This window comes from Sus scrofa, chromosome 1, assembly GCF_000003025.6.
Source record: "Sus scrofa isolate TJ Tabasco breed Duroc chromosome 1, Sscrofa11.1, whole genome shotgun sequence".
Lineage (NCBI taxonomy): Eukaryota > Metazoa > Chordata > Mammalia > Artiodactyla > Suidae > Sus > Sus scrofa.
Genome location: NC_010443.5, coordinates 242,044,485 through 242,063,601, shown reverse-complemented (window position 1 = coordinate 242,063,601; position 19,117 = coordinate 242,044,485). Strand labels below are relative to the sequence as shown.

Here is a 19,117-nt window from a genome sequence, read left to right as displayed (position 1 = left end):
TGATTCAAAAATGTATTTCATTTTTCTCTGTACCAGGGATCAGCAAACTTCTTTCTGTAAAGAGTCAGAGAGTGAATATTTTAGATTTTTCAAACTAAAGTCTTGTCAGAACTGCTCAGCGCTAGCCTGGTCTTGTGAAAGCAGCATTAGATAATACATAAACGAATGGGTGTGACTGTTCCATGGAAGTTTTGTTTACAGATACAGGCTGTGGGCCAGATTGGCTGTGGTCTAGTGCCCCTGCTTTCTAGTATTCTGTTATATAAATGTACTATAACTTTTCCATTTTACTGTCAACAGACATTTGGATTTTAGCCTAAGTGTGTGTGCATTTAAAACTTTGTAGATTTTGCTGTTAATATCTTGTAAGATTTACACATAAATAAACAGATTTGATGGTATTTTTCTTACACATTATTAAACTTTAGGTATGATAGGTCAAGAAAAGGCTTTTGTGGAGTTCCCGCTATGGCACAGTGGGTTAAGGATCCGGTGTCTTTGTAGCTGCTCTGGTCACTATTGAGGCAAGGGTTCAGTCTCTGGCTGGGTGCAGTGAGTTAAGGATTCAGTGTTGCTGAAGCAAAGGTTGATCCCTGACCTGGGAACTTCCATATGCCATGGGTGTGGCCAAAAAAAAGGAAAGGCTTCTATAAATAGTAAGGAACTTTTCAAAGTTCTAAAAATTTTATAATAAGCATCCCCATTTATGAAATATGTGTATTTCTATTTGTCTTTTCCTGTCACGTGAAATACAGCCCTTTTGTGAAGCACTATGATGAGAAATTTCAAAGATCTCTTTTAGTTTCTTATAGAACATCCCACTTTGATTTTATGCAGCTGGAGTGAACAAAGTTCACTCTATTTAATACATTTTGCCCATTTAAAATTCTGTTTTAAAAGTAATGGTTACTAGGAAGTTTGGTATTGCCAGGACCCTTTGCATCTTTCAAGATGACATTACTTAGTCACAAAGAAGTGTTGGCAGCCAGTCTTAGGTGTACTTAAAATTCCCTTTTGGGTTGCTCCTGCCCTCCTTGAAAAGATGTTTGTGAGATTACAAATAATGAGAGTGCCAGTCAAATTACTGGGAGCTTTTGATCACAAGTACTGACTGAAAAAATCAGGCTTGACCAATTGTTCGGAACTGGCCACTGTACTTTGAAGAAACTGTTCTGTTGTCTTTTGGATTCATTGTTAGTAATGAAAATCTCTTTGACTGAGCCCTCTGGTTTGTAGGTGGTAGTCTTTTCTGTGGTTTCAGTGCTTTCTCTTTGTTGTGTTGCACACCAGCAAAGTATCTCAGTGTAGGTTTATTGTTATTTATCCTGCTTGCGGCTTCGTGTACTCCCTTTTTTGGGGGCTACGCCCATGGCATGCCAAAGTTCCTGAGGCTGAGGATCAGACCTGCACCACAGCAGTGACAATACCAGGTCCTTAACCCACTAGGCCACAGCGGAGCTCCCTTTAGTGTACTGCTTCAATCTGAAGACTTCATATGTTTTTTCTTCCGGTCAGGAAAGCACTCTGATTGTTTCTGTCATCTCCCCCACTGTTTCTGTTCTCTCCTAAAAACTCCTTTAAAACACAAGGAGCCTCTCATTCTTTCCTCTTTTAACGTCTTTAATTTTGCTAATTCTTTTATTTAACCTTTTTGTTGAGTTTTTATTTAATCAGCTATTACGTAGTTTTCTTTGATGTATTTTGAGTTCTTACTTAGCTCCTTGTCATTCTTGATTTATTGGTGTTAAATTCTTGCCAATTTATTTGCTTTTTTCGCCCCTGGTGTGGGAATTCTCCCTTATTTTGGGGAGTAGGTGGGGCTGAACAGACAGACTCATGTTTTGAGTTATGTGACTGTGCATTTTTTGTGAGGGGACTGTGGAGACCTCCCTATGAGGCAGTTTCACATTTGCATTTTCCTGGCTTTCAGCTCTATACAGGGAACCTAGTTCTAGTTAACTACCTTCCATGTCTGGGTTGTGTTTGTTTTTGTTGTTGGCTTGGGTTTTTTGGTTTTTTTTTATTTAAGTATATTATCTGTGTTTCTTTGTGTTTGGGGGGCAACACAGGTGGTTGGTATTACCTGACAAGACTATATCAAAAGTTGGCAGAGTTAGAGTAGTTTAGAACCATTGTTTTATGTTGCGCTAAAATATCTACTTCAGGGGTTCCTGTCATGGCTCAGCGGTTAAAAACCTGACTAGTATGCATGAGGATGTGGGTTCAATCCCTGGCCTTGCTCAGTGGGTTAAGGATCCGGCATTGCCATGAGCTGTGGTGTAGGTTACAGACGTGGCTCAGATCTGGCGTTGCCACGGGTGTGGCATAGGCCAGCAGCTGTAGCTCTGATTGGACCCCTAGCCTGGGAACTTCCATATGCCACAGGTGTGACCCTAAAATGCAAAAAGGAAAAAAAACCCTCTACTTCATCGGTCCTGGTTCTCTCCTTTGAACAATTTATAGAAAAAGTAAAATTATTTTTGTACATGACAAATCTTAGAAAACCCTGCAATGGCTCTTCACATGGTTGTGCTTCCATGATTTGTGGTACCCAGATTGCTCTTCTTTTTGGCCAGACAGTTTTCTTTTTTTCTTTTTTCTTTTTTTTTTTTTTGTCTTTTTGCTATTTCTTTGGGCCGCTCCCGCGGCATATGGAGGTTCCCAGGCTAGGGGTCGAATCGGAGCTGTAGTCCCCGGCCTACACCAGAGCCACAGCAACGCTGGATCCGAGCCGCATCTGCAACCTACACCACAGCTCATGGCAACGCCGGATTGTTAACCCACTGAGCAAGGGCGGGGACCGAACCCGCAACCTCATGGTTCCTAGTCGGATTCGTTAACCACTGCGCCACGACGGGAACTCCTTTTTTTTTTTTTTTTTTTCCCAGACAGTTTTCTTTAACAGTGGTGTGTGAAGGTGGAATTCTGAACTTTACTCATCTGTTCAGTATACTTGTATTTGGTATGATGTAGAATCCAGAAGCCCTTATAGCAGTTTTGATTCACAACTACTTAGAATCTACTCAAGTTCAAGTAGAAAATGAATAATTTGGATCATTACAGGAGTAACTAATTTCAAAAACCCAAAGGGTAGGAATTGTGGAAGTAGAAAATTGAAACCCAGCAGAGAAAGCCCAGTTGCTTTCTCTTTTTGTTTGTTTTTTTAAAGGGTTCCACCTGTAGCATATAGAGGTTCCCAGCCACAGCAATGTGAGATGCGAGCTGTGTCTAACCTACACTGCAGCTCATGGCAACACCAGATCCCTAATCCACTGAGTGAGGCAAGGGATCAAACCCACATACTCATGGATACTAGTTGGGTTCGTTACTGCTGAGCACAATGGGAGCTCCTCTATTTCTTCTAGATTGTGTAGTCTTTATCTCTGTGCCTTTGCCTCATCATTAGCTATGTCTGAATTCTGGCTTTTTCTCCTCCTTGCACATGGCTATCCTAATTTGGCTGTGCATGAGTCTCTTCAGATAAGAGCATCTGGTTGGCCTAGAGTGGATTGAGTATCCACTTTTGGTGCAGTTGCTGTACGTGGCATTGGGGTGAAAAGGTTGCTGCAGGTTTTCTTGGAAAGACTTGGGGACTGGGAGGATTATGTACAGAAACTGACTAAGGTCAGAGCCTTTAGCAGCCAGTGGACTTTTCCTCCAAGTGGTTATTGCTCTATTTAATTGACACTCTTCTAGAATGTGGTTGCCACTTACCTCTATCATAAACATTTTTGTTTCTGCTCTATAAAGATACCAAAAGAATGATGCTCATTTAACTCTAATGAAACCCAGTTCTTAATAGCTTTGGTTTGTGGGATTTTATGAGAAAATATGTAAAGGGACATTTTCAGTTTGTGGAAGTATGGAAAGGGCACTTTTCCTGTATGTGTTGGTTCACTAATTAATTTCTCTGTTATTGAAGGGACAAGCTGTGGGGGGTCTGTGTCTCCATCCTGGCTCTCCTGCCTCGAGTCCTCAGGTTGATGCTGCAGAGTCTGCGAGTGAGCAGAGCTGGGCCTGAGGAGCTGCCTGTCGTGGGCCAGCTGCTTCGTCTGCTGCTTCAGCATGCACCCCTCAGGACCCACATGTTGAGCAATGCCATCTTGGTGCAGCAGATCATCAAGAACATCACAGTAAGAAGCATGGGATGAGGGCTGTGTCCTATTTGCACTAGATTCACGGGCATGGGCGGTGCTCCTAGGAGGCCCTGGTTCCTGTGCATTGATGGACTCCTGGAATTAAATTAAGCTCAGTGTGGTCATTTCTTAGAGCTTCCCCTAGTACCTGTCACTTAACAGGGGGGTGGCTCTGGTTCCAGAATTGGTAATAAAAGCCTTAAAATAGTCAAATTAAGTTAAGGTGACAGCTCAGTTGGAAAAGGTACAGGCCTCACAGTAACTCCAAACTGGATTGTGATCCAGATTCTATGATAACTATGATAGTTTGATAGTTTGTTGGTATTTTTTTTTCCCCTAGCTGTAGAAATGGGAATAATAGCAACTTTTTGGGGTTTTGGTGACCATTAAATGAGATCATCCAAATAAAGTTTATACTTTAACGGACATTTATTAAGTGCCTAACAAATGTTATCTGTCTCTAAGGAAATTTATTAGGAATAAACTGCAGGCCTATTTCTGATCACTTAACTGAAGAGGAGGAAAAAAGCAGGCTTCACCTTTGTCTAATGGTTCTCTGTGCACCTGGGGCAGGCAGCTCTGTTATCTAGGAAGCTTTTGGTGTTTTGGTTTGAGATAGAGAGAGTTTTTGTGTAGGTATTTGATTGAGGGGGGTTTATTAACTGATTATATATATATATATATACATACATATATATATAAAATACTTCAGAGTAATAGAGTTTATACGTCCATATAACACAGGTATGTATTCTGAATTTTCTCAGTAATGGAGGAGAATGCAGAATTCAGAAATAGGATGGAAGAAAAGTCAAGAATTTGGTTTATTCTGAGATTGTAGAGTCTATCTCTATGAATGACAAATTGAGACCTGTAGACTTATTCTCAGAATATTGGTGCAAAGATCAAGGGATTCTGGAATGCCAAGTGGAGGAAGTACAGAGTGCAGGGATGGTTAATGGAGAAATTTCAGTAGTTCCTAGCAAATATGGGAGGGAAAAGACCCAGGAGGAAATTGGTAGCCCTTGTACCTGAGGATATAGTTAGGATTTTTCACTACCTGTGGTAACATCCAATTAATGGGTTCCCCTTTTCAGTGAGATTTCTTGTGGATATTAGATGATGGGACTTGGCAATCTTCCTTGAGTGTGAAGAAAAACATCAGGCAGCAGTTTTGGTACAGCTCTCATACTACTCTTGTTTTTCTCTGCAGACATTGAAGAGTGGAGGTGCTCAGGAGCAGTGGCTCACAGACTTACATTATTGCTTCAACGTGTACATTACTGGGCACCCCCAGGGGCCCAGTGCGTTGAGTACAGTGTATTGAAAAGGCACCATGGCACCTCCTGTTTGAAATTGTTTATTCACATCTAATTTTGAAGAGAGACTGATGTAATAAATGTTTGTCATTAAAGCTGAACTTTTAAAGAAGTTGTTTATGAACATTCCTTTGCACTAAAATAGGAAAATAATGCTTAGGAGTTCCAACTGCTGAACAGGTTAGCTTCCTGAACCAGCATATGATACACAGTTACAGATAGTGGTGTATTTTGTATTTCATAGCTAAGTCTATACAGAGCATAGAGTAATAAGATGGTACCTTCTATTATACACTAAGAAATCAGCTTAATCTTTGAAGTTGTATCTAGGCACACTTCACTGTGTTCTCAGTCCCACTTCAGACAACAACAGACTAGTTTTTGGTTTGGTTTTGTGTGGGAGTAGTTGTCCTTATCCATCCTGACCTGAAGCTTCTCTATTGACAGGATTTCTAACAAGATTTCAAGACAGTGTTACAGCTATTGTGGGTTTTCCTGTACCTTTGATCAGGTCTTTGATCTGAGCCAAGTAACTTTTACAAAATGATTTTCTACTAGTGAGCCATTATAATAGTTCTTATGTTATAAACATTTTTATAGTAATGAAGTGATTTAATTAGCTAGCTACAAAAAGTCTGGTTAATTAACACTTTATTGCTTCCTGTCTGTCAGGACAGAGGTGGCAGTAATCTTAAATGGAAGCAGCCCTAGCAGCCCTAGAAATATTTGTGAGTCTAACAGGCCACTGTTCTGCCTGTCTGCATTTCTAGTAGCTTTGCCCTTAAAAAACGTGAAAATGTCCATAATCACTGGATTTTATTTAAACTAGGTGTTCTTAGAGAGCTAGAGTATGCACAGTTAGCAGCGTTTCCTGTGTCAGAGGAATGGCATTTTGATAAGATTGCTCACCTCTGCAGGTCATTCAGGAAATACAAGTGGAATGTTAAGATCTGAATTGACACCTTGTGTGTGAATGATCCCGTCTGTAAAGCTGCTTGACTGAGGCCTTGGTGCTGTGATGCTGCTGGTGCTCAGCACTGGGAACGCTGTTCACAAAGAGGACATGGCAGAACCTGTGGCCTTCAGAGGCTGACACAGGAGCTGTAAAATTTAAGCCATCAACAGAGCACCTACTGTAGCCTTACAATTTCTAAAAGCAAACACTGGGTAATGATTCTGGTTTAAAAGTGAAAACTGATAATGTTGGAATAATAGGATGAGGTGTCTCTAATGAAGTTTGTTGCATTAGGTTCCAGAAAAGTAGTGAAATGCAGGCAGCTGAAGGACAGGCTCCTCCCCATTGCACTCAAGTTCCTCAACTGGAGCCAACAAACCAGGCTTGCACCAGGTGGCGAGCAGAGGGCCCAACCCAGCAGCCCCTCTAGTGCTCATGTTCTTAGTTTTACTGTTATTAGAACTTTTCCTTTCCAGCTGTACTGTATCACGAGGAGGCAGACAGGCAGTTTTGCACAGGCATAGTATATACCCTGGTCCTTTCAGTGCTGGCTAAAAATTTGCAAAACAGTGCTGTGTAAGAGCAGAAAGAAAACAGACATTTTCTTTAAATTGTTACATTTTCAAGCTAATAATAATTAGTAAGGCTTTGGGCATAGATAGTTTACCACAAGAGTAAAAGATAATCGGCAGAGAACCAGAACCTGAACTCTGCACTAGCTATTGGAGCGTCCCCAGGCAGTTTTCCTCCATAGGCAGTCGAAGCTTTGTCTTGTTTTTTGATGGATTAGCTGATTGCAGGTTATAAGAAAAATTCTTTGATCTTCCACTGTTGTCAAGGAGGTGTATACACGGCAAGTTGCTCACTGTTAAAAACAAATACCAGATAGATACTCAGATTATTAATTTTATTTTTGTCTTTTTGCCTTTTCTAGGGCCACTTCTGCAGCATATGGAGATTCCCAGGCTAGGGGTCTAATCAGAGCCGTAGCCACCGGCCTACGCCAGAGCCACAGCAACGCAGGATCCGAGCTGCGTCTGCAACCTACACCACAGCTCATGGCAACACTGGATCCTTAACCCACTGAGCAAGGCCCGGGATCGAACCCGCAACCTCATGGTTCCTAGTCGGATTCGTTAACCACTGCGCCACCACGGGAACTCCAGATTATTAATTTTAATGCTGAAGGGAAGTTTGTTGGTGGGGAGGAGAAAGTGTTTAGTTTTTGGACTATCCCTGGTGCTAAAGTAATAACTAGTTCATTGTAGAGAAAAGGATGGTATCAGCCTTGCATTTTCCATCATCTCAAAGATACTTGCTACTCTTTTTTTTTTTTTTTTTGGCTTTTTAGGGCTGAACCCACGACATATGGAAGTTCCCAGGCTAGGGGCAATTGGAACTACAGCTGCTGGCCTACACCACAGCCATAGCAACATCAGATCCGAGCCACGTCTGCGACCTACAGCACAGCTCACGGCAATGCTGGATCCTTAACCCACTGAGTGTGGCCAGGGACCAAACCTGCAACCTCATGGTTCCTAGTCATATTTGTTTCTGCTGCACCACAGCAGCAACTCCCAATACTTGCTGTTTCTTTAAGGAAGAACCTTGACCACAAGGGTGCAGGTGCTTGAGGAGCTAGGACGGGAACCTAGGTCTTCAGTCTGGAATAACTGGCATGATACTGCTTTCCTGTGCATCTTTCTAACATAACACAAACATATATATACCTATCTTTTACCTTGCTATGTGTCTAATACTTGGCTGTAGTCCATTCTAGGAAACAGGTTCCTCTGAAGAATATTCAGGTGATAGACTAATGGGCATATCAAACTTGAAATGGATTTTTTTGAGTTTTATGACTTGGAAATTACAAACTTACAGGATGCTACAGTTGGAAACTAGTGGTGTGCTTAACCCTCTCACTTGATAAATGAGGCTCCTGAGACCGTAAACATTTAAGACATCTTGCTGAGGGCATGCTGTATGTTGCTTCTTTGTGTGGAGCAAAGACGCAAACATTGAAAGGTGAGTAGTTTTTTTAAAGTTGTAAAAAATAGTTCTGATTTTATTACCATTACTTCAATAAAGTGAACTGTTTTGGAACTCTGGTGTGTTTGTGGCTGCTTTTACTGTGTCAAGCTTGAGTTAATGTCTGCATACCCCTCTGTAGGTGGACAGAGATACTGTGTATCATACGAAGGGTACCAGTTTTTAGTAATCACTTAAGTTATGGTTTTTATAGTCATTGGGGTGGAATTTTTTAAAGGAAATTTTGTTTTGAAAAAGATGGTCCCTCAAATTTAAGACATTATTATATATATGCTCTCTGATCCTTACTCTGCTGCTGTTCTTTGTGGGTGTGGGTGGGTGTAGAAGACTAGGTAGAATGTGATTGTGTCCTGGATGTATGTAGAGTTTACTGCTAAAGCCTCTCCCCAAATTCGAAGTTGGGAGCAACAATCCTGACTCAATGTTTGAGCCCCTATAGTGTGCCAAACAATTTACTAAAGCTAAGTAGAACAAAATCCAAAGATCCTTAACCACATGGAGTTCTCAAAGCAAAAGATGAACTAACATTTCTATTCAAGGTAAAAACTAAAATTAATGGTTTGTCCTTGATTCACATTGGCATCTGTGATTCCACACTGCAGAAACTTATATGTCCACATCATTCCCATTTTCATGGAAATTTATAAACATGTGTTCTGTGTAAAACAGGCTGCAGCTAAACCAACTAGCAGCTCTGTCTGACCAGAAGCCTTATTCACAGATTAATGAATGGTTAATGTGGGTAGATGGGCTTCATAAAACCTTGTCCCCCAAGTTCAGGTTTATGGAAAGATTCTCTTTAGTCCTTGGCCGTTTTCAAGCCCATGTAGGACTAACAAGTTTATTCATATGAGGCCCTATTAAGTATTTATTTGAGTTTGTTTATTTGATCCTTTAACTAAAAACTTTTTATGTTGGAGTTCCCGTCGTGGTGCAGTGGTTAACAAATCCGACTAGGAACCATGAGGTTGCGGGTTCGATCCCTGCCCTTGCTCAGTGGGTTAAACGATCCGGCGTTGCTGTGAGCTGTGGTGTAGGTTGCGGATGCGGCTCGGATCCCACGTTGCTGTGGCTCTGGCATAGGCTGGCAGCTACAGCTCTGATTGGACCCCTAGCCTGGGAAACTCCATATGCCGTGGGAGCGGCCCAAAAAATGGCAAAAAGACAAAAAACAAAAACAAAAAAAAACTTTTTCTGTTGCTAAACACCTTCATTTTTAAAGATTTGACAGTCCTGGACTTTTAAGACAATGAAAAAATGTTCTAATTTGTAATGTTTGATTACATGCTATTTCTTTATAGTAGTTTTATCTGACAGTTCTCTTTTTGAAACTATTCAATTCCTCAAGTATATTATTTTTTACATAGAACTACGGGCCTGATTCCTTTGAAAGTTTCTAATTGCCCCACCTACAAACCCCTGATCAGCCTGCCTGTATTATAGTTGTACAACTCTAATTAAAGCTTTGGCAGTAATTGCTGTCCCCCTACCTCCAGGATCACCCCCCCGCCCCGCCTCAGTCAAAAACTAAATGAATGTTAAAGTTCACGCTGACAGTCATTGTTCACTTTCCCAGCTGTGCCCTGTTCCTGCAAGATGACTGTGGATCAGGGACAGGGGGGAGGGTGTTGCCATAGCCACCCATGAGAAACACTGGACCTGGCATTAACTGCTGACAGCACTGAACTTATCACCCAAATTTAATGCTGGCATGAATGAAGGAGCCCTAAGTAAAACTTACCTAGTGGCTAAAAAGAAAGTTCCCTGAGCTGCTCCTGTATGAGTGAAAGTGTGCAGAGTTGAGCCTGAGCTGGACATGGTTTTATATATTAAATGACCTCCTTATGGGACCATAAAAGGCAAAAGCCAGAATTTGTGGTCAAGAGACTTCTTCCCATCTTTGGGAAGGAGATGGCTGATCTTAATGTGAAACCAAAATGAAACAAGAACTCCCATGCTATTACTTTGAAGAATGACAGTGTTTGTATCTCTCTCTCCTTTGTGTTAACAAGTATGTCAAAGTGATCAATTATAGGCACCATTTACTGCTTCCACTGGAAGTAATGTTAACAGCTTTTGGTTGTTAAAATAACATGCCTCTTCTGGAGAGAGATGTTGACTGCACTGATAATTCTAAGAAAGGGAGATGAAAAACATGTGTATACCTGAAGTCAAATGATACTGGAATCCCCTGGCAGTCTGTTCTAATGTCTTCTACCTTGGAGATAAAAAAAGGAAGCATTTCCCTACGTGGTCTCCCCAGTTTGCCCATGCAGTTGCTGCCTTACCTGAGTTGAGACTCAGTACAGCGTGGGCTTTTGAAGATCGTGTGGGTTGACGTAGTTTCCCTTCTTGAGAACCTGAAATCAACAAACATTGATCATCTGTTTCTGACCAGTGACAGCTTTGGCCTGACCCAAATTCTGAATTCCCTACTGAGGTGGAAGCTTGAGCTTGTGGGTATGTGCCAAGATAAATTAGGTAGGGTATGGAAAAACTATGCAGGCCCAGGGCCATGGATCTGTTTCTAAAAGTGCCCAAGTGCCACTGGGGGGCTAGCCAGGCTTGTTCTCTCTATTGAGTTTATTTGGACAGGCACTTTCCAGAGCTGAAAGTGTTTCAGTATGCAGTTCATTCTGCTAAATAAGTATTTACAGTAGTGCTTGGATTTGGGGCATTCCCACAGATGGGCAACCCCGTACTATCTAAGCCTAGGGAAGGCCAATGTGAAGCATGCAGCGTCTGCCTGTGCCTGGAGTCCTCTAAATGGGTAATTTAAGGCCTGGATAGGATGCAATGGTGAGGCTTTCAGTCCTGAAGCCCAGCAGACAATCTTGCCTGGAAGGCTTTCTGCGTTGAGATGCCCAGAATTGCTGGAAGGGAGGAACTAAATGTGATGCTGAGAATTCTCTTGGTGCCTGGAAATGTAATAAAGTTCCTACCTGAATGGAAGTTTACTCAGTGTAATTAAATCCTGTTTTAAATTTTGATGTGACACACTCTGGGGATGCCTGTTGTAAACTACAAAGGTCCCAGAAGGACAGTTACCGTAGATTTGCTTGAGCACTGAGTGCCTGGTGAGCTTTGTGGCCGAGCTGCCCTTGGGTGGACTCTTGGTGGTCCTGCTTACTGCCATGGCCTTTGGGGGTTTCAGTTCCAAGTTCTTCCTCCAAGCATAGAGGATCAAGGCCATGCAGTTTCGATTCCATCTATCCATGTCTCTGGTTCCAAGCTGCTTCATGTACAGAAGATGGGACAGGTGCTTCCTGAGCTGGTAGCTGGTGGGGGCAGAGGAAGAGATTTCAAGATCACAGTACTGAGAAAACCAACTAGAGGAATAGTATTTACTCAACTTTTGGGCAAGGTCCCCATTCCTAATTTCAGAGGCAGTATGTTGAATATTGAATTCTGTGTTTGTCCACCAGTACTTCCTAAACTAGGAATCAATCAGATCCCTGCCTTGAAAGTGTGATAGGCCAATGTGTAAACAAATATACACAGTATGAGAAGTACTGAGAGCAAGGAGGTAGATGGCTGATATTTGTGCTAGGTTTTAAGAGATGAGTAGGAGCTTGCTAGGCAGAGAAGGCATTCCGGGTAGCAGAATTGGCCTGAGCAGAGGTGTGGGCATTTGTGCAGCAATGTCAGTAGTGTGAGATGTGTGTGGAGCATTGTGTATTTGGCAAAGGAAGGAGGAATGGAGGGTGTGCTCTACTGTGGAAGAAGCCATTTGGTCAGGGCCTACTGTATACCAGGCACTTTGCCGATGGTTAGGCCTGAAAATAAGTCTGAGAGGCAGACATTATGAAAACGACAAAGGCCGAGTGGAGGTGACATAATCAAAATGGTAACACAGATCATTCCTGACTTTGCTCCCTGTCACGGGAACAACAGCTAAAAACTATTCATGGACAACATACCAGTGAGAAAATCCTAGAGCATGGGGGTGAGGCTGAAGAGACCAAGCAGACCATATTAGAAGGGTAAGAGTGCCAGCAGCCACAGGCTGACAGCACTGCCCCTCCCCCAGGCTGGCACAGCCCACAGTAGGAGATCTTCCCTGAGCCTGTGATTCTTCAAGTGGGAAAAGAGATCCCAGAATGGACATCCAGCTCCACCACCATTGTGGGTTGCTTCTTAGGAGCCTCCATCCCAGTCTTGGAGATTGCAGGGGACTCTGTGGGGCTAATTGGAAATCCAGTTGTAACAGAGAAGAAGATGAGGGTCTTGCAAAAACCAGCATGTGGATCACGGCAGATCCTACCTGTAGAATCAAGGCAGTGGCTCAGTATGACCAGCAAGCCCAGCAGTGTACAAGTTTTCTTTGATCCAGGTCCTTAAACAAAAAGCCTTGCTGGCCCTGGAGTTTAGTCTGATCCTGCCCAGGGGAGCTGAGTCACAGTCCAGTTATTTCTGAGTGTAGCTCCTGGCCCCTACCCGACCAGAAAGGCTGGACCACACCATTGGGAAGCTGTGTAGGCCAGCAATGTTCAAGAAACTGCACAGTAGGCAGAGAACTGATCATCCATAAAACAAAACGAGTAGCACTCTGTTCAGCCAAGGGACTTGGGGAGCAGTGCCAGCTTAAGTTAAGACCATAAACAAAGATCCTTGACCCTTAGAACCAGTTCTCCCACTCTGTCTGGGCAGGCAAAGCACTTCAAAGCCCCTGCCATTGCTGAATACAGCCTTCAGCCCATCCATCCAGGGAACTGTACTAGAGCATACAAAGTGTGGAACCCATCCAACAGCCTTTATTAGAGTGGCACCTAAAGAGAGCACAGCCCGTGGCTTTCACCCTCTACGAATAAAACTGGTGGCTGTGTCTGGCTAGGGAATCTGGTGTGCTATCTTGCCTGATTTGTGTCCCCAGTGAGCTGTGCAGGTCCTTGGGGCCTGTCCTACTGTCCCACCAGAGGAGGGAAGCTAAAGCATAGCCTTGCTTACTGCCAAGTATAGTAACCTGACCAGAGAACCCAGGCAACTGAAGAGCCTATCCTAAAGCCTCACTTGAGCAAGGAATCAAACCAGCAGTCCTAGACAACTATTCTCATTTAGCAGCAGCAGCACCCTCTTTCTGCCCCTGTTCACCCCTCAACCCCAGAGCTTGGGCAGTGGCTCTGTCCAAAAAGAGAGAGTAAGCCCCACCTGCCCAAGGATGTCACAAGGAGACACATCCAGAAACCCAAACTGAGCTGAATGGTGAAGAGTTATCTCCGTCAAAGCAAAAAAGGCAGGGGGGTGGGGGTGTAAACATGACACCAAAGGAAACTAAAAGAAGCTCCAATAGAAACGGAGATCTGTGAGCTATCAAAGAATTCAGAATTCTCTTAAAGAAGTTCAGTAAACTACAAAAATACATAGACAAGTGAAAAAAAAATAGGGAAACAATGGATGAAGAAAATTAAAGCTCAAAGAGATAGAAACATTTTAGGCCACTGTAAACCAGCTATGATGGAAAAAATAAAAATCATTAAAAAAAAAAAGAAACATTTTAGGCCAAACAGAAAATCCTAGCTGAAAAATATGACTTAAGAATTCAATAGAAAGCTTCAAAGGAAGACAATTATGCAGAAGAAAGAATCAGTAACCTAGAAGACAGTTATTTGAAATTATCCACTCAGATAAGGTGAAAAATAAAAAGAAGAAAGAGAATGAAAAAAGACTGAGACTAATGGGACACAATTAAAATAAACAGTATCTGCATTATTGGAATTCCAGGAGAAGAGAAAGAAAGGGATGAAAGTATATTTAAAGAAGTAATGGCTGCAAACTTCCCAAATCTGGGAGGAGAAATGGACATCCAGACTCATGAAAACCAAAAGACCTCAAATAGGTTGAACCAGAAGTGGGCTACAATGTCACACATTATAGCAGTCAAAAGTCAAAAACAAAAATAATTTTGACAACATCAAGAAAAAAGAGAAGTTACATACAAGTGAACTTCCATAAAACTACAAACAGATTTCTTGATAGGAAATTTTCAGGAAAGAAAATGGGATGATATATTTAAAACATTAAAAGAAAAACACCGTCAACCAAGAATACTGTACTCAACAAAGTTGTCCTTCAGAAATTAAAGAAAGATACTTTCCCAAACAAATAAGAGCTGAGGGAGTTCATCACCACTACACCTGCCTTACAAACAAGGCTAAAGTAAGTTTTTAAGTGAAGTAAAAGGACATTAATCATTGATAAGAAGGTAGTGTAGGAGTTCCCTTCATGGCTCAGCAGTTAACAAACCCAACAAGGATCCCTGAGGATGCGGGTCTGATCCCTGGGTTAGAATCCTGCGTTGCCATGATGCTATGGTCTACGTTGCAGATGTGGCTCGGATCCCACATGGCTGTGGCTGTGGCCGGCAGCTGTAGCTCTGATCTGACCCCTAGCCTGGGAACTTCCATATGCCACAGGTGCTGCCCTAAAAAGAAAGAAAGAAAGAAAAAAAAAAGGTAGTGTAAAACTCACAGGTAATGGTAAACATATAGTCAAAGTTAGAGTGATTGTGTAATATGGTAATGGTGCATAATTCACATATGACTCTAGTGTAAAAGTTAAAAAAAGTAGTAAAAATAACCATAACTACAATACACAATGTAAGAAATATGTAAAGCGTAACATCAATAACCTAATAAAAGAGGGGGGGCAAAGTATAAAATTTAGGAAAGCTATTGAAGATAAGTTACCAGTTATCAGATGTTATTTTAAAATATTCTATATTATTTTAAAATAGTTTATGTAAGCCTCATGGTAACCACAAAAGAAAAGCTTGTACAAAAACACCATGATGAAGAAGTCAAAGTGAACTGATAACAAAAGGCATCAAAATACACAAAAAGACAGCAGTATAAGAAATAAGGAATAATGGATCAACAAAACAGCCAGAACACAATTAATAAAAAGGCAAGAGTAGGTGCTTACCTATCAATAATTACTTTAAGTGTAAATGGATTTATTTTTCCAATCAAGACACAGAAGAGCTGAAGAGATTTTTTAAAAAGATCCAATGATGCTGTCTACAAAAGACTCACTTTAAAGACACACATGGAGACTGAAATAATAAACATATTTCAAGCAAATGGCTGCTCCCCCAACCAGGGAGGGAGTAGCCATTATAGTTAACAAGGTTAACTATAATTATATCAGACACAACAGACTTTAGAAATGGTAAAAACAAAAAAGAAGGTAATTATATAATGATAAAAGGCTCAAACCATCCAGAAGATATAATGATTGTAAATATTTATGCACTTAATATTAAAGCACATAAATATACAAAGTAAAATGACCTGACCTAACAGGAGAAATAAATAGCAATACAGTAATAGCTAGGGGTTATAATACTCTACACTGAACAATGGATAAATAACTCAGAGAATCAAAAATGAAACAGCAGATTTGAACAACACTCTAGACCAAATGGACCTAATAGACACATAGAGAACAGTCTATCCGACAACCAGAAAATACATTCTTCTCAAGTGCACATGGAACGTTTTCTAGAATAAATCATATGTTAGGCTACAAAACAAATCTTAGCAAATTTAAGAAGACTGAAACCATACCAAGTGTCTTCTCTGATCATATGGCACTAAGCTGGAAATCAGTAATAGGAGGGGAATTGGAAAAAACGCAAAACATGGAGATTAAACAACACTCTTCTGAACAACCAATGGATCAAAGAAGAAATTAAAAAGCAACCTGAGATAAGTGAAAATGGAGACTACCCAAACTTATGGGTTACCAAAACTTGTGGGATACAGCAAAAGTAATTCTGAGGGAAGTTCATAGCAATAAATGCCTATATTAAGAAACAAAAAGATCTCAGATTAAAAAATCTAACTGTATACCTTAAGGAATTAGAAAAACAAAACTGAGCCCAGAGTAGAAGGAAGGAAATAACAAAGATTAGATCAGCACTGGGAACTATATCTAGACACTTATGATAGAGCATGATGGAGGATAATGTGAGAAAAAGAATATATATATATGTGGCTGGGTCACTTTACTGTACAGTAAAAAAATTGACAGAACACTGTACACCAGCTAAAATGAAAAAAAAAACACAAAAAAGATTAAATCAGAAATAAATGTAATAGAGAAAAGGAAAACAATAAAAAATTTAAAAACTAAGTTGTTTCTTTGAAAAGATAATCCAATGGACAACTAGACTAACCAATAGAAAAAAAGCAACAGGATTCAGGTCAACAAATCATAAATGGAAAATGAAACCCTGCAACTAATATCACAGAAATACAAAGGATCATACGAGACTGCTATGAACAAGTACATACCAACAAACTAGACAACCTAAAGGAAATGGAAAAATTCTTAGAAACAACCAACCTACCATGATAATCAGAAGAAATAAATCTGAACAGACCAATAAAATTTCTTTCATTCTATTAATATAATGTATCACATTGACTTATTTGCATGTGTTAAATCATCCATGCATCCCAGGAATAAATCCTGCCTGATCATGAGGTATGATCCTTTTTAAGTGCTGCCCAACTTGGTTTGCTAGTATTTTGAGAATTTTTGCATCTGAATTCATCAGGGATATTGGCCTATGATTTTCATTCTCTGGCTTTGATGTCAGGGTAATGTGGCCTCATGAAGAATGAAGTATCATATGATAGCACTTATATGTGAAATCTAAAGAAAGGATACAAATGAACTTACCTGCAGAACAGACTCTGAAAACATACTTATGGTTGGTTACCAAAGAGGACAGCTTGGCAGGGGGTGGGGGTGGGGGTGGGAGTGGGGAGGATGGACTGGTAGTTTCACACATACACACTATTGTATGTGGAATGACTGGCCAATGGGGACCTGCTGTATAGCACAGGAAACTCTACCCAATATTCTGTGATAATCTATATTGGAAAAGAATCTGAAAAAGAATCAATGTGTGTATATGTATAACTGAATCACTTTGTTGTACAGCAGAAATTATCACAACATTGTAAATCAACTACAATAAAACTTTAAAATGAAAAAAAATGTTTAAAAAAAAGGAAGGGAAAAAAAGAGTACGAAGATTGAACCAGTAATTTAATATCTCCAAATGAAGAAAAGCCCAGGACCAGACAGTTTACTGATGAATTTTACTGAACATTTAAAGAAGAATTAATTCCAATCCTTCTCAAACTTCAAAAAATGTGAAGAGGAGTGAACACTTCCAAAATCACTTCATGAGGTCACATTCTGACATCAAAGGCAGAAAAAGAAAATCATAGGTCAATATCCCTGATGAATTTAGATGTAAAAATTCTCAAAATACTAGCAAACCAAATTAGACAGCACTTAAAAAGGATCATTCCTCGTGATCAAGCAGGATTTATTCCTGGGATACAAGGATGGTTCAACATATGCAAATAAGTCAATGTGATACATCATATTAATAGAATGAAAGAAGAAATTCATATGATCATCTCAAAAACTCAACAACTCTTTATGATAGAAACCCTTAAATTCAATATGGGAGGAATATATCTTAACATAATAAAAGCCACATATGCCAAGCCCACAATACTCAATCACATAAGGATTAAAGCTTTTCCTTAAGATTAGGAACAAGGGAAGGGTACCTACTCTTACACCACTCCTATTCAGCAAAGTGTAGAAAGTCCTAGCCAGAGGAAACAAGAATGCAGTGTCTTGGGTTGCTGCTGTGGTGCTGGTTCTATCCCTGGTCTGGAAACTTCCACACGCGATAGGCATGGCTAAAATCAAACTTATGCACAGAAAAAGAGTTGGTCAACAAAATGAAAAGGCAACCCATAAATGGTAAAAAAAAAAAATTGCAAACCATGTATCTGATAAGAGGTTAATATCCAAAACATATAAAGAACTCATGCAGGACAAGATGGTGGAGTAAAAGGACCTTGAGCTCACCTCCTCTCACAAGCACACCAAAATCACAACTAACTGCTGAATAACTGTAGATAAAAAAAGACTGGAATCTACTAAAAAAGATATTCTACATCCAAAGACATGAACAAACCCAATGGTTGGAGGGGCACACTCATGATATAAACAAATCCCTTATTCCCTGGGTGGGTAGCTCACAAACTGGAGAACAAATGCAGAAGTTCTGCAACTGGAATGAGAGTTCTGAGCCCATGAACTGAGATCTGAGATTCAGAGCCCCTGAATCAGATCTACAGGATCCTCAGCCCGTAGGTCTGGCATCAGGAGAAAGAGCCCCCAGAGCATTTGGCTTGGAAGGCTAGAGGGTTTAAGTGCAGGAATTCCACAGTACTGGAAAAAAGAGACTCCACTCTTGGAGGGCGCATATGAAGTTTCATGTGCACTGGGCATAGCATAGCAGTGACTCCATAGGAGCCTGGGCTGCTGTCTTGGAGGGTCTCTTGAGGAGAGAGAGGGTTCACTGTTGGGACAAGGACTCTGGCAGTGAAAGTCCTGGGGAACATTATCAGTGTGAGCTTTCCTGCAGGCTGCCATTTTGGAACAAAGATCTGGCACCAACCTGCAGGCTCTAATGCTGAGATGCCTAAGGCCAAACAACCTAAATAAATAAAGCCCAACCCATTAGCAGATAGGCTTCCTAAAGACTATCTGAGTCCACAGCCACCTCTAGACACATCCCTTGCCACTGCTCTGCCCACCAGAGGACCAAGACCCAGGAC

General features: G+C 40.9%; 2 protein-coding genes across 14 annotated transcripts in view; one reads left to right on the top strand and one right to left on the bottom strand.

The window, feature by feature from the left end:
• Nucleotides 1-5,567, top strand: part of TEX10 (testis expressed 10) — a 62,513-nt gene extending 56,946 nt beyond the window's left edge. Inside the window, exons 14-15 of the mRNA XM_001925941.6 lie at nt 3,923-4,133; nt 5,350-5,567. Of these exons, the coding sequence (XP_001925976.2) occupies nt 3,923-4,133; nt 5,350-5,463 (325 nt within the window). The 3' untranslated portion in view covers nt 5,464-5,567. The remainder of the gene's footprint in view (nt 1-3,922; nt 4,134-5,349) is intronic.
• Nucleotides 5,309-19,117, bottom strand: part of INVS (inversin) — a 160,609-nt gene continuing 146,800 nt past the window's right edge. For 7 of the 13 annotated variants that reach the window (XM_021066607.1, XM_021066606.1, XM_021066600.1 and 4 more), the window contains 4 exons: nt 12,383-12,726; nt 11,511-11,740; nt 10,751-10,822; nt 5,481-7,275 (listed from right to left, as the gene is read on the bottom strand). In XM_021066607.1, coding sequence (XP_020922266.1) covers nt 7,130-7,275; nt 10,751-10,822; nt 11,511-11,740; nt 12,383-12,726 — 792 coding nt within the window. In that variant the 3' untranslated portion in view covers nt 5,481-7,129. Of the gene's footprint in view, nt 7,276-10,750; nt 10,823-11,510; nt 11,741-12,382; nt 12,727-19,117 lie in introns of all 13 variants that reach the window. The other 6 variants (XM_021066620.1, XM_021066660.1, XM_021066648.1 and 3 more) reach the window with 3 other exon arrangements.